General features: G+C 36.7%; 1 protein-coding gene across 5 annotated transcripts in view; it reads left to right on the top strand.

Moving 5' to 3' along the window:
• Positions 1 to 11,143, top strand: part of RICTOR (RPTOR independent companion of MTOR complex 2) — an 86,348-nt gene extending 75,205 nt beyond the window's left edge. For 3 of the 5 annotated variants that reach the window (XM_075488753.1, XM_075488756.1, XM_075488757.1), the window contains 7 exons: positions 2,457 to 2,634; positions 3,908 to 3,992; positions 5,372 to 5,605; positions 7,752 to 7,904; positions 8,662 to 8,785; positions 9,871 to 10,009; positions 10,181 to 11,143. In XM_075488753.1, coding sequence (XP_075344868.1) covers positions 2,457 to 2,634; positions 3,908 to 3,992; positions 5,372 to 5,605; positions 7,752 to 7,904; positions 8,662 to 8,785; positions 9,871 to 10,009; positions 10,181 to 10,255 — 988 coding nt within the window. In that variant the 3' untranslated portion in view covers positions 10,256 to 11,143. The remainder of the gene's footprint in view (positions 1 to 2,456; positions 2,635 to 3,907; positions 3,993 to 5,371; positions 5,606 to 7,751; positions 7,905 to 8,661; positions 8,786 to 9,870; positions 10,010 to 10,180) is intronic. The other 2 variants (XM_075488755.1, XM_075488754.1) reach the window with 2 other exon arrangements.
• The last annotated feature ends 3,543 nt before the right edge of the window (positions 11,144 to 14,686 follow it).

The following is a 14,686-nucleotide window of genomic DNA, read 5'->3' as shown; positions in this document are numbered from 1 at the left end:
CTAAAAGTAACAGTTGTTGTAGGATGATTCATAACTTCACTGAAAGCAGTATTGATATTAGGAGAATAACATAATAGAATGACAATTCTCAACTTTGTAAGTGCTGTCAGAGAAGCCCAGCTTTCATAGCTGTGCTCAGCCCCTGTAATGCTGTTAGTGACAAAGGAAAACAAAGCCACATTTGCTGCTTGTTTAACTTTTTTAATATTTAAATGTAATTACACTGCTAACATTACTTAAGTTGCAATCACACAAAATTGCCCATGTAGTAAGAGCTATATTTCAGAAGAGAATTTTCTCGATGTCACTTGGTGAGGTTTTAGGACAGGCAGTCCTGCCAATGTGCTATATTCATGTTCACTGTGGCATTGAGGCCAGTGGTGAGACACTGGTACCACTAATATGAATGTGAGTTTGGCTTCTTAGCTACAACAGAGCAAAGATTTTATAGCGTTTATTTTTAGATGGCAGTGTCACCTCTTTATTTTTGAGTAATATTAAGTGTTCTGAAAACTAACTGGATAGTTACATAAGATATCTAGCTCATGACATTGACGCTGTTCCCAGCAGCTACAGTCAATACTTAACAACTTTTTCCTAAAAGCTTTTCTAACGAATTTTTCCTTTCAAATAGTCTTCTAGCTAGTGCATTGGATTTTCATGTTACTATTGAAAGGGAAAAGACATGTTCTATCTCTGTTCTCAACCTAAACATCCTCTCTCAGATGAGAGGAAGGGGAGAAGCTACCAGTAGATTAGTCACCTGCTTACTACACAGAACAGCAAATGCCCATTTCCTGAACTGCACTCCGCATACGCCCTGTTGAGTGTATATAGTGCCTGTTTATTACTATGCATTTTTGTCCTGATTAAGAGCAACATTCATTTGTTGATATTTTCACATGATTCTGCAAAGATGCTGTAAAAAGTAGTTTATGTTGAGAGTAATTGTAGAATGCTTTATTATGAAATAACTAATGCAATTGGTAACTTTTTGGGGTTTAGAATCATAGAATCATTTAGGTTGGAAAAGACCTTTAAGATGGAGTCCAACCGCTCACCTAGCACTGCCAAGTCCACCACTAAACCATGTCCCTAAGCACCACGGCTACACATCTTTTAATATTTCCAGGGATGGTGACTCCACCACTTCCCTGGGCAGCCTGTTCCAATGCTTGATAACCCTTTCAGTGAAGAAGTTTTTCCTAATATCCAATCTGAACCTCCCCTGGTGCTACTTGAGGCCATTTCCTCTCATTCTTTTGAAGTATGGCTTGACTTTTACTGTAAGTCCACTGCTACTGTCATTAGCATGGGTCAGCATTAGTAGCAAGAAAACTATCGATATCCTATAGTTTGTGTTCTGCGCATTCCCATCGCATAATGTCTTGAACCTTATATGGTCAAACCTTGATAATTTAATTTTATCGTAGTATAAATCTGTTAACCTGTTAGGGATAAGAAGACATTTTAATTGCCTGTTTAAAACAAAAAAGATAGGAAATTATTCCTAAGGCAGGAGGTCAAGAAATAAAATGTTTATTGTAGTTCACCGCCCAATGTATAATAATTTGCAGTAATACAATAAAAATTTACTGTTCCTGAAGTGTGTCTCTTTACTAGGAAGCTTTAGTCCACTGCATATAGACCATCTGTATAGGCTGATTAGCAGGAAACATACTCATTAGCCTATGAGAATTAAAATGACAGATGGCCATATGTGAAATTTCCATCATCAGGACTCTGATCAGCACTGAGGACTTTTCTCCAACGTCCTCTCTCCTGTCTCATTTTCCCCAACCTGTTTCTTTGTTCCTCGGGCTGCATGTCACAGTCAGCTCTACTCACTGTGCAGGTTCAAGTTTGTTCTTTGTGCATTCACATTGAGCAAATTCTTCCTCCATCCTTGGGTGACCTAAGGGGTGGCTCCTTTAGAGTACAGGAAAAAAATGTTCCTTTGTCACATTGCTGGTGCCTTAGCAGGCTCAAGCTTTGCATTTGCAGGGATGTGCCTGCTTAGCTTGGATTTTGTGAATATCCAGGGAAGGTATGTTCAGTATATAGGTATGTTTCAAAACAAGGCAGTTAGCAGTTTAAAAGCCTAAATCTTTACTGAGAATGTCTGAGCTGTAAATCTTTGAAGCCTGGTAAGTTGGACAAAATTTGTTGTTTTGCAGAGTTGGCAGCCCCTCAAGCGCAAGTTCCATCTTGCTCTTTCAAGTCCTTGTCCCAGGACTTTCAAAGAAAACATTTTTACGCGAGGAACTGCCAAACTATGTAATACAATATGAGACAGAAAAAAACAATGAGTCTATAGCTGTAATTTGACAGAGTAACAAGCTGTGGGTTATACAATGGGCAGATGAGGATAGTCTTTGTATCAGCAGTCCTTACTTTTAATGTGCCAGAATGAGAGATTTACCAAGATTGTGACTTACTATATTTCAATGTTACAGGTTCATGAAAGCTTTAAGTTATGCTTCGTTAGATAAAGAAGATTTATTAAGTCCTATTAACCAAAACACACTTCAGCGTTCCTCTTCTGTTCGCTCCATGGTTTCTAATGCTACATATGGTAGCTCTGATGATTACATTGGCCTTGCTCTCCCAGTGGATATCAATGAAATATTTCAGGTATGTATGTGATAACTTAGTGGGTTCATTTGCATTTTCATACTGAAAGGTAGTCAACTGTTGCATTTTCATCAGAATAGATTAGATCTAGAGAAATGAGAAAAAACGGATGTGTTGCATTCAAGGAATGCATTTTGGAGAACAAGAGTTTCTTTTCTAACCCTGTTTACAGAAAATAGCTAGTCTGCTTGATATTATTAGGTAAATAATGGCACAGACTAAGTTAGAGCGTTAAACAATGATAGTATAAATATGCTGTCTTAAGATTTTTTTTAGTTGACAGGTAGCTTTTATACTAAAGTTAGCATAGTCTTGTGGACATTTGTTAATACCTCTGTAGCCAACTAATTGATATGTTCATTGATCAACCATAAGTGATGTGCAGTTAACACAGTTAACTTCCTGCTACCATGATCTCGATTAAATACTAGTTTATTTGTGTATATATCATCATAGCATTAAATTAATTGTCTTTACTTAACCTCAAAGATATATATGTTTAAGTTAAAACATTATTTTAAGTGTCTTATCAATTGCCTTCCTCTTTCTATGTGGTTAAAACTCATTCCCATCTAACAAACTGATGCATCACAAGGTTTAATATCCTGTTAATTATCAAAAACAGGACATGGTCTTTGTCAAAGGTAAATCAGTGGGCTTCCTTATCTTTAGTTTACTTAGTCTTTGCCTTTCAAACCTAAATTAATTTCTTACTAATCTCAAAAAATTACTAAAGCTAGAGCAAAGGCAAGATTTTCCATCATACCTGCTTCTATTCCCTCTTTATGAAATGACTACTTCTTCTTTCTCCTTCACAGTCTTTGTGGCATATTTATGTTGCCTCATTTCTTCTCTCTCAACTCTTTTTGTAGACTTGAGACACAGCTCAACTCTACAGCATCTTACAGGCAACATTTTAGAGGTCCTGGGTGTTTTTGCACTGCTCTCCTGAGATCTCCAGTGGCGTAGAGTGATCATGGACAGATCATTAATAGACACTTCTGGGTCACTGGTTTCCTTACAGCCTGTCACCACTATTTTAACATTTACTGACTATTCATAAGCCTCACTTAATAAATGTTCATTCACAAATGTATGTTTTTCTCATTGTTTTTTCTTTAGTACTCAGGAGCCCATTCTTAATTTCCTGCTCTAATTAGATCTTTTTCCTTAAGTAAAAAATGGACAACATTTTATTTCCTCATAAAATCTATTTTTCCTTTGTATATTATTATCACCTGTGCTAATTTTGATTTCCACTTGCATATTCTAGGTAAAGGAAACTCCATATTTCCAGAAGAAAACCACACCTCCATTTGATGACCGTGGAGCTAGGGTCTTTGCACCTGATGCAGGAGGTACTGGTTTTGTTCCTCTCCTGTACCTTTCTGGTTTTTATTTGTACATTGGGTGGGGTGTGGTGTTGGTTTATTTGTTGTTTCCCCCCCCCCCCCCCCCCCCCCCTTTACAGAAAAGGTTATTTTTAGCTGTTAAGTTTTGAGAGGTGTGTTCTGGATTCAGGATAGCAGGCCATTAATTCCCTGTTTTATGTAGTTTGAGTTAATGTGGTGTTGCTTCAAAGCAACATAAGCTTGGTCATGCTCTAATAAACAAAGGAGGAAAGTCTACGTATCTTTGGTTATAATATGAGCTAATGCTAATCGAAGACTGATAGTGATACTGCATTAAAGAAAATAACAAAATTTCAGCTAAGATAAAATATGTATGCCACATATTGAGCTGTTACCTTTTGACTTCCCTTTGATTACATGTGAATTTATAGAAACCAATAAAGGTGTTAAGTGTGTATTTCAGAAAGTAAATTTTGTCTGTGGTGTTTCCAAGACAGTTGATCAGTGGAGGTGATGGGAGATGGTACAAGAGAATTGAAAGTGCTCTGTAATGCCTGGCTTGTTCTAGAATGCACTTCCTTTGTACTCCAGAGTAGTCAGAAATCTGTAGGGCGTCAATATGTGTCTTTTCAGGAGGACAACTGAAAAAGCAGCATTGAAACTGGTCCTAAAGTAGTATAGGATAGCTGTTGTCTTGCCTCCTAGTTAACTGGAACTTTATTACAGAACTTTGAGCATCCAAACAGACACACCTTACTGATTTTTTTTTTCTTTTGTGTTGTTAATGTAATACATAAAGCAGATTTTTCTGAAAGTGTGTTTCTGTACTTTGCTAAGTTTCAGTATAAAGTAACTCTTGTTCAAAATCGTATTTGTTGGTATTTTCCACCCAGGGAAGAGCATGTCGCTAAAGTATCTTCGTCTTGTTTCTGCATTGTTGAGTCTCGTTTCTTCCTATTAACAGGCATTAAGTTACAGTTTTTAAAATTATGTTTCTGTGGTCATTGGTGCATGTGTTATTTAAATATCCAGTATATTGTTGTACTAATCTTGTTTGACACTATGAAAACTGGTAATGTATTAGTCTTATATGGGTATAACTAATGTTGCTATCATGTCAGGATGTACCGCATACCTTCTTACAGTATGTGTGTTTAGAAGTTGAATTCTGTCGTTTGCTATGTTTTGTTACATATGATAAGCCGGGACTAAAACGTGATGTCTATTTCTTGAATGCTAACAATCTTGGGAGCTTAACCACTCAAAAAGTTCCTAGATCTTCACACACACACACCCTCCCCAGCCTTAAAAGGGGAAATTTAATTGAAATAATGTTGGTTGCTTCCTTTCGGTTTTTTTTCTGATGTCTAATTGCTTATCTACAGGTCTTCCATCAGGTACAAGTGATGTTGTCAAAAGCCCTTTTCAGATGCTTCGACAGCAGATCAGTCTCACAGAAATAATGAATACCAGCCGTTCAGATGCCTCTCAGTTTTTAGAAAATACAGAGGATACAGGGCTACAGGAGCACACAGATGAGAACTGCCTTTACTGTGTCTGTATTCAAATACTGGGTTATCAGCCTAACAACAAAATGAACTCTTCATACAGTCGTACAGGTTAGTGTTTCTAGTGGGGAAGTGTGATAAAACTGAATGAAAATACTGAATTTTGTTCATCTTTAAAACTGATTAATCTGTAAGGCTTTTTTTCTTACTGGCTATTGACCTTGAAATTAATTCTCCATAATAAGCTCACTATGCAACCAATGGTATTTCTATGGTAATTTCCAGCTTTTCAATTTCTGGTGGTGTTAGTATGACTAGGTGCCTGCATGTTTTTTTAAAATGTTTCTAAGAGTTTATCAAAATAGAAAATTTGAAACCTTATTTAGTACTTAAAATCCATGTCCTGAAAACTGACGCTTGCTGTCAAACTAATGAAAAGCCTGACTTCAAAGCAAGTCTGTACCATAAAACAAAACAAAGGAAATCTGAGGAGTCTGTTGAAGTTGAGCTGTAATTTCTGGGATTTAGTCATCTTCCTTCTCTCATGGACGGAGTGAGTGCACTTCACTTGTAAGAGAGAAGCAAAAATACACTTTATTGATATAGAACAGGGAGTTAACAAAGTTCAATGCGACAGTAGTTTAACAAGATTCAATGGCAAGGTACAGTTGGTTATAGAGGACAGGGTCGGACAAAACTGTCAGGGAGACCTTCCTGTTGAGTCATGAGGTTCAGAAAGGACCCTCCTGCCTTCTAAACTCCTTCTCAGAGAGGAGTCTAGGTGCAGCTGGATTCAGTCCTAGTCCCAGACTTGGTCAACAGTTTGTGTCTAAAGGGTTATATATGTGCAATCAGTCCTTTATATCACTTAGCTAAGATTTCAAAGTTTAGCATGCTATTAGTCACTTACCGAGGATCTGTGTGGCAAGGAATCTCTCAGCCTCAAGGAGTAACCTTGAGAGGGGTCCCTGCTCAAGGGGAGGTCCTGGCATGCAGCCCGCTGCTGTGCTGGAGAGCCCAACGGGCCCTGGGCTGTCCACTGTTTAAGGAGTAAGATGATTGACTTATTGTCATATTTGCATATCAGCAAGAGGTTTGGATCACTGCTTCAGGCAGCCCTTGGCTACTTTGTTGCCATCCATCCTCAAGGTCCAGCATAAGCTGGGTGCAGCCATCAGGACAACTCCCACTGGTGGTTACTACTTACATGGGGGCGGGGGGGGAGCGCACCTCCATATTTTGAGATCAGATTCAGAATTATTTTTTCCTGACCTTCTCTGCAGAGCTTGCAGTTACATGCCTTTTTGCAAAGTCTGTAATAAAAAGATAATCCAGTAATGGATGCTTAGTAGGAATCCTCACCGTTTTACAACAGTGTTACACATTCAGGTAGTAACACATAAAGAGTACTGTTGGCAAGGGGGATGATGTACAAAACGTAAGGCGTGGCCCAGAGAGCTGCGTTTGAGCTTGAGTTCAGTATCGAGAAGATATAGCAAATAAAATCCCAACCGTAGTCTTCAAATAGCATAAGGGGATTATAGGTGTGGCAGAGCCAGGCTCTTGCCAGGGGCAAGCCAAAGGATGGGAGGCCATGAACATGTGCTGTAGGGATAGAGATTCCAGTTGAACGTAAGGAGAAACTCTTCACAGTGTAACCTAATCTCATTTTGAGGTGAACCCTTCTTTGAGCAAGGGGTTGAACTAGGAGATCTCCAGGAGTCCCTTCAGACCTGTGTTTTTCTGTGGTTCTGTTAACTGTGCAACAACTAAAAGCTTGGATTTTATATTCATCTCTTTAAATCCAAAATGCCAAAGGCTGTGGAGAGTGAAACTTCCCAGAAGAATCTTACTTGTCACATCCTTCTGTTGATGAAGTCAGAGCCCTTTCTGCAACACCTGTGATAATTGTATGAACAAAAAAAATTACACGTATGCAAGAGCATCTTATATTATGTAAAATAGAACACGGATATATCAATAAGAGCTCTCTGTGTGATGAGAATTTTTAGGCTTCCACCAGTGTGTAAAAGAGCTGATTATTTTTCACTCAACTATTTTAAGATTCAAAAAAAGTAATTTTTAGATATTTTGAGTATGATTTGTCCAAAATCCAACATCTAGTTTCCAGGTGATTTGTATGCACAGTACTTAGTGTATCAGTGTCTTGCATGCTTACCATTGTTGAAAAATAAGAAGAGCATCTGAAGTGAGGAAAAGTGTGAATAACAGAGAAGCAACACCTTGTTTATGTCAGATTTTTCAGACATTCCATATACTGACTGGTGTGGGCAGACCATACACAATCACTTAGATGTGCATTCCTCCAAATTTTCTGGAATTTCAGGCTGTAGTGATGCAGTGTCCCATGGTTCAGCTAGCAGCACCAAGAGTACAGAGCTTGTACTAGGTAAGTCTGAAAGCCTTATGATTATTAGAGACTATAAAACTTAAAATATTTTTAGGTATTATGGAAGAATAATATTTCATTTATACATACTGCAAGAAAGTAATGCTCATTATTTAAAAAAAGAAAACAGAACAAAACAAAAAACAACAAAAGAACAAGAATAAAAACAACAACCATCTCCAAATGGGAGAACACACTTTTAAACTCTTCTCCTTTTGCTGTACAGCATTTCTGCAGGTTATTAAATAGCTCTGACATTACAAGCAAATTGATTGCCTTTTTTTCCACACTGAAGTTAGTTTAAAAGAAAAAAATTATTTAAAAAAAATTACTGAATTTCTGTAAAGAGAAAGACATTTCTTTTTTAGGCTTGTGTTTTACACTTTGAATTACCATAATTTCTTATGAAGTAGCTGGTTGCTAACTTCTCCAGCATCTGATAGAAACAGAGCAGGTAATCACTTGCCCAGTTTGCAACATGATTTAGTAGTAGAGACAGCACTGTAATTGAATCTTACAGGTTTTTCCATTTATGAAATGCTAGTTTACCTTTTTAAAATATTTCTATGTCAAAATTCCTGAAAATAGTATTTTTTTAAGTTTTAATTTCAATTGAAATATTTGTTGATAGTTCAGAATACATACATATATGTGTGTGTGTGTTTATGGAGTGCTGAAACAGACTTACGTGGCATAAGATTAGCACAATCAAAGACTATTCTGTTTAAACTCCATACTGTTTAATTTGTTTTTCCAGGAGTAAAATCAATCCCAGATGATACACCAGTGTGCAGAATACTTCTGCGGAAAGAAGTCTTACGTTTAGTAATCAATTTGAGTAGTTCAGTAGGAACTAAGGGCCATGAAACTGGACTCCTAACGTAAGTTCAATATATTTCAGATGTTGTAGCAACATTTAGTTGTATGTATTCTCTAAGATCTCTGGGGTAGTGATTAACCTTATTTCTGACTTCTCAAAAAATTGTCAGGCAGGAATGATTGAATGTAATGTAAAAGCTAAGCAAAGAATTTTCCTTTTAATATTTTTGCTCTGTCTTTAATTTCTTACTCTTCCCCAGTCTTTTTGAAATCAGTAATTCAGCTGTGGTGATATTTCATTACATACCCAGTATATCATACATCTTTAAAAAAGAAACAATAATTCTTTTTCGTTGTTTGTGCCAAATAATATATATCAGATAAGCAGAATAACAAACTGAAAGTAACTTCTTGAGAACCACAAATCTGCTTTAAGCAAGAGTACAACTACTGGAATTAATTTATACAAAAAATAACGTTTAAAATATAGGAATGTAAATCCAGGGACCAAATGTTATAATAAAACCTGTGGGTTTCTGGGCTATTGACATTGGAAACTGACATGCAACTGCTAAAAGAAAATGCAGAAATGCTCATTGTAGTTTCAAAAATGCTTACAGGTAATTAAGTTAGCTTTTCCATATTTTTTATTACTGCTGTACATGTGGATGCCAATTCTCTGATATACTGTTCTCTTTCTACATGTATTATTTTTAGACTAATATATCTAGAATTTTTAGATGTATTATAATATGATGTGTTATAATGATGTATGATGAAGTATTATATGTATGGTAATATGATGTATGGTAATATGATGTATGGTAATATGATGTATGGTAATATGATGTATGGTAATATATCTATAATTTTTAGACATCTATTATTTTTAGATCTCAGTAACTCTGTACAACTTTCAAATTATATATTCTGTTTCATCTCATTAATATAGATTTCTTCCAGTTTGGTAAAAAAAATGCTGTCTGTTCTGATTTTCTTTCTTCGTCAGATCCAGAATGTATAACACCTATTATTGAAGAGTTCTGCTTTGTTAATTATGATAATCAAAATCTAATTGACCGGTTTTTTAAAATATTATGGAAATCTATTCAAGACTTAGAAAATTTTTTTTTTTCTGTTTTTTCAGAATTAAGGAGAAGTATCCCCAAGCATTTGATGACATATGCCTTTACTCTGAGGTGTCCTACTTGTTAGCACATTGTACATTTCGACTTCCATCTCGAAGGTTCATTCAGGAGCTATTTCAAGATGTACAGTTCTTACAAGTAAGTGGAGGGTTCAAGTGCGTTGAGTACACCAAAATGTGCCAGCTGGGTGCAGGTTTCATGTTCTGAATAAAAGATGCTTTCAGATATGTCTTAAAGGAAACTATTTTATAATGTCTCTCTAGTAAAATCTCTAACAACATGAATACTTCATCTGCCTCTTTCTTTTAGATGCATGAAGAAGCAGAGGCTATTTTAGCAACACCAACAAAACAGCCAGTAATCGATACATCAGCTGAATCCTGACCTCTGTCTCACGCAGTGTATTGCATATAGACTTTCTGAAATCCTCAGACAACCTCCGACTGACTGGATAAAAAGCTTGGAGCATCATTTTCTAGACCGTTCCAGCAGCTACTGGTACCTGAAGATTGAACTGAAAACTTTTTCTTCCTCAACCAATGACTGCCCCAGTCTTCTGAGCCCTTTGGGGAGTTATTAAACATTACCATAGTTTTAATAATAGTAATTACCAGTATATGCAAGAGCCGAGCACTGAACACCTCCACAAGTTTTCATTTCATTTTCTACCATAAATTAAAAAAAAAACAGGACAACATGCAGAGACATCTTTTTTGATTGACTTCTGATTCTGTTCCAGAGAAGCAGAACGATGCCTTGCTTTTTAGACCCTGGATACCAGGAATCAGAGAGATGAGGGTGCATTCCATTGCCAGCAATGGGGAGCTGTGCTGTAGTTGCAGACACCAGGGGATTAATGTTAGCCCTTCTCTGTTGTTTTTTGTACTGTTTATAACACTACTTGGGGGTTTGTAGCTTCACAAAGAAAGAAAAGCCTCTGCGAATCTGAGGTTTCCTTTAATTTATTTTAATATTGGTATAGTTGTAAGTCATTTTATTATCAGTCTCTCCAATTTCATTTAGATTTACATACATGTATCTTATCTGAACCAGTTAAGGATTTTCACTACAGTTTGATTTTAAAAATAACAAATCATTTAAACTTAAAATGCTGAAATGAGATTGTTTTCCCTGAATGATATGCATGTGTTTGCAGTTTCTACACTCATGCTCATATAGTACGAATGTTGGTCTTACTCTTAACTAAAATCCTTTAAAAAGCATGATTTGTATCAGATAAATGAATATTGTATAAACTAAACTTGAAGACATTTAATCCGCTTTTTGAAGACATGCTTGAAGACATGCTGCTTTTGTGAGAAAACATCATATGAGTGTTCTCCAAGTTCCATGGAAACAGCCTTTTATAAAAACAAAGGTTTATTTGAATTTTCAATGGACAAGTGATCAAGCATCAGATAGTACTAATAATTGTAGTGAAAAGCCTTAAGTACCAAATTTTGGAGCAGCAGTACTTATAATTTTGTACTGGTATTTAAGACTTGTTGCAAAAGTTGAATGATACAGTGACTGTTAATGACTGAAGTAGTTGCCTCTGTCACATTACTAGTGAGGTTTCTAAATTAATGAGTGCAAGCTTAAAAAAAGAAAAGTCAGAATCCCTGTCACTTTTATCATGGATCTAAAGATTCAGAAGCCTTTATACAAAGGTAATATAAATATATGCAAATGTGTATATACAGTAGCATGGCCACCTTTGTTAGAATGCCTGTAATAGAAGGGATTACCCTTTGATTTTGATATAGGTGAATAATTCAGCTGGACTGTACTAAGTAGAACATATTTTTATCCTTTCACTTTTACCATTTTTTATAATTGTCAGATTAATACTTAAGTGAAGATAAGTGAAATTTATCCTGATGCTTATAACTCTGTTCTTACTAGCTATGCTAGTGGAGATTTCAATAAGTAGTCCTGTGAACAGTAAAACACAATTCCTAGTGAAAAGTAGAATTTATTTGTTCTTATTGGAAATTTCATCTTGCCACATAAGCACTGCTTTGCAGCTGTCACTTCACTGAGTTCTTATGTGCACTGCATACCATCAGGTTCTGGTAAAGCAGATTGTAAGTTGCTGCTCATAGTCAAATTTAGTTTGTAAGATTATCTTTTCATGAGTTCCCACTGAAAGAAGGAGCAGAAAGAAACTGATTCAACTCACCTATGGTCAGTGACACAGATAATGTATCTATGTGTCAAGGCATGTTTGAAATGCTCTGAAAACATACCACACTAGTAACTACTGGACTTTTCTGGTCATAGGAAATAAATGCCTCTGTAAAACCAAAATGTCAGTCACAGTAGACCAAATAGTGGTATAAACTCCAAAGGAAATAATGTAGTTTTCCCAAAAATGGGGCTAGCATATATTATACAGTAGTTTCAAACACTACCTCAGTTAGGCTAGAGTAGAAGAGATTTGTTTTAATAACTAGATGGGGTTACATCAAACAACTCCATGTTATTTTTCTGCAGTTAAAGCAAAATAAACAAGTTTTATCACTTGTATTTAAAAAAAACACCTTTGTTCATTTGTTACCAGTTTAACCCATAGCACTTAATGTAGAAAGCGCCATAGGAAGGCCTCTGATTATAAAATGGTAAGCAAAAGCGATGTAAATATACTTTTGAAAGAATCTCCATCCTGAAATGCTTATGTGCTCTGAAGTACTCGCTTGTGTGGGGATCCATGACAACAGAAACTTGACATACAAATTACAGCTGCAAATTCAGTTATAAAATGTGATGTTTTTCCAAAAATGTGTGAGTGTCAGTCGATTTCAACAAGTATGCATCAAGGATGTAAAGTCTGTACTGTACATAACATACAACATTTCTAGAATTAATTTACATATTTACATTAAGCTCACATTAATGTTTCATTTTAATTGGCAAATGAAGGGATACTTGTATTGAAGGAATTTGGTATTGGCCTAGTTATAAACTGTGAATTTCTAATTCTATAGATTTCTTTTTTAAAATATCCCTTTCAAAGTTTGTATTTGGGGGTTTTATTTGCTTCATGATAAAACTTCAAAAGAAAACAGTAGTAAATAAAAATTGTGCTTATATTAACCCTAATAAAGAACCCTTCCACTTCTCCTAGAAAGGTTTGCAAGGGAAGATGACAGACCACCCGCTTTGTATTTTTCCAATCCAAATTATTGGTGATACTGTCAAATAAATGGTAAAGCATATAGCATTCACTTATGCTATATACAAATACAGTTTGGTTGCTGTGGCAAAGAAACCTCCTGAATGATTCAACGTGCTAACGCAAAATACTCAGCTCTGAGGTGAAAGCCTTTGTGGGAAGGAGAGGCTGGCTGTGAAACCAGTCACATTTAGTCTACTACATTAGCTGGCTCATTTTCTTAGTCTCCTTTTGCAGTCAGTGGAAAGGGATAGCCCTTTCCAAAGGGCAGAGAGCTAACTAAAGGGCTCCCTATTACTTCCTGAGGGTCTCTTTCTCTCCACTGAGTGGGGAGGAGGACAAAGCTGGGTGCTGCCAGTGTCCTTTTGGAGAGAGGGACCTTTTCAGCTGTCTGAAATTCAGAGATGCCGAATGCTCCCAGCTGTTGTGGACATCGCTTGGAGCTGGACATGGTCAGGCTTTGAGGTGCCTAGCTTGTATGTTGGGCCCCTGGCATGCTGTATTTGAAACCGTTGCTTTTCCTCATCTGACAGTTCTTATTTGACCGGACATACATACCCTGAATGTACTCTCATTGGGTTTTGTTGGTTTTTTCCTAAGACACAATGAAGTGCTAAAATATTCGGTAGTTTAGGGTGCAGTGGCTCGGCACACTGAGGTAAGCTGACCTTATAAACATTTAAGAAGGCAGCAGTGGGAATCCTGCTTGGGTTTTTTTGTCACTTTATTTTGAAACACATGTAGTGGTCTTGAATGAGCGTTGTAATTCGCAGTGAGAGATTGAAAATACCTATAGCACCTTCACTAGGTGCCTGAAGAGAAAGGTTGCTATTTGAGAAAAAGGCAATACTCAAAGCCTAGTGAGAGATGAAAGAGTTGTTGCTTCTTCTTAGTTTGTGTCCTGGACTTGGTATTCGGCCTTTTGGACTGCAGGAAGCTGGTGTTTCCTTGCAAGTGAACGTGAGCTCAAGCTGAGCAATCGCAGTGGAAGAATTCTTGCCGGGCTGCAGAGCATCTCTGAGGTTTCTGCTTGCCTCCCAGCAGGGCTCTGCTGAAGTCCTGTTACTCAGAGCTTCACTGGAGCCAGTTGAAAGCAGGTCCTGTAACTTTTGTTTTCAGTTACACTTGTATTATCATGTGCTTATTAAAGGTGTACTAGGTGAGGGTCAAATCTGAGAACTGTAAAAGACCTTTGGGAACATGCTAGAAACCATGTTTGTATTTTGGTAGAAGCCCCCCCATCTCCTTGGGTTTTAACTCCTGATTCTGGTTCTCTGGATCGTTTTGTTTTCAACAGGCTCGTATGTTCAGTAAAGAATGTGGATTTTCTCTGGACTATTTTTGTAACATAGATGGATAGCAATGCCACAGCATGCAGAAATTGCACATTTTGCTTGAGTTGCTTTGTAAAATACACTATTTTATTTGAGAAATGTAATTTATGCCAAAAACTGTAACATGCCATTTTGCCACTGAATAGGGTGTTTTAGCACAAGATGCAATGTCTAAGGGGGGGAAAGGCAGACATTTGTAGATTTAATTGAAAAATTGTTCCAATACTGGGCTGACAGCATCCCTAAAACTGCATTACAGGATATTATCTAAGTTAATCATTCTGAGGAGGGAAGAGATCAAGGAAA

Source organism: Mycteria americana, chromosome Z (assembly GCF_035582795.1).
Source record: "Mycteria americana isolate JAX WOST 10 ecotype Jacksonville Zoo and Gardens chromosome Z, USCA_MyAme_1.0, whole genome shotgun sequence".
Classification (NCBI taxonomy): Eukaryota; Metazoa; Chordata; class Aves; order Ciconiiformes; family Ciconiidae; genus Mycteria; species Mycteria americana.
This window is presented reverse-complemented; position numbering and strand designations above follow the sequence as displayed.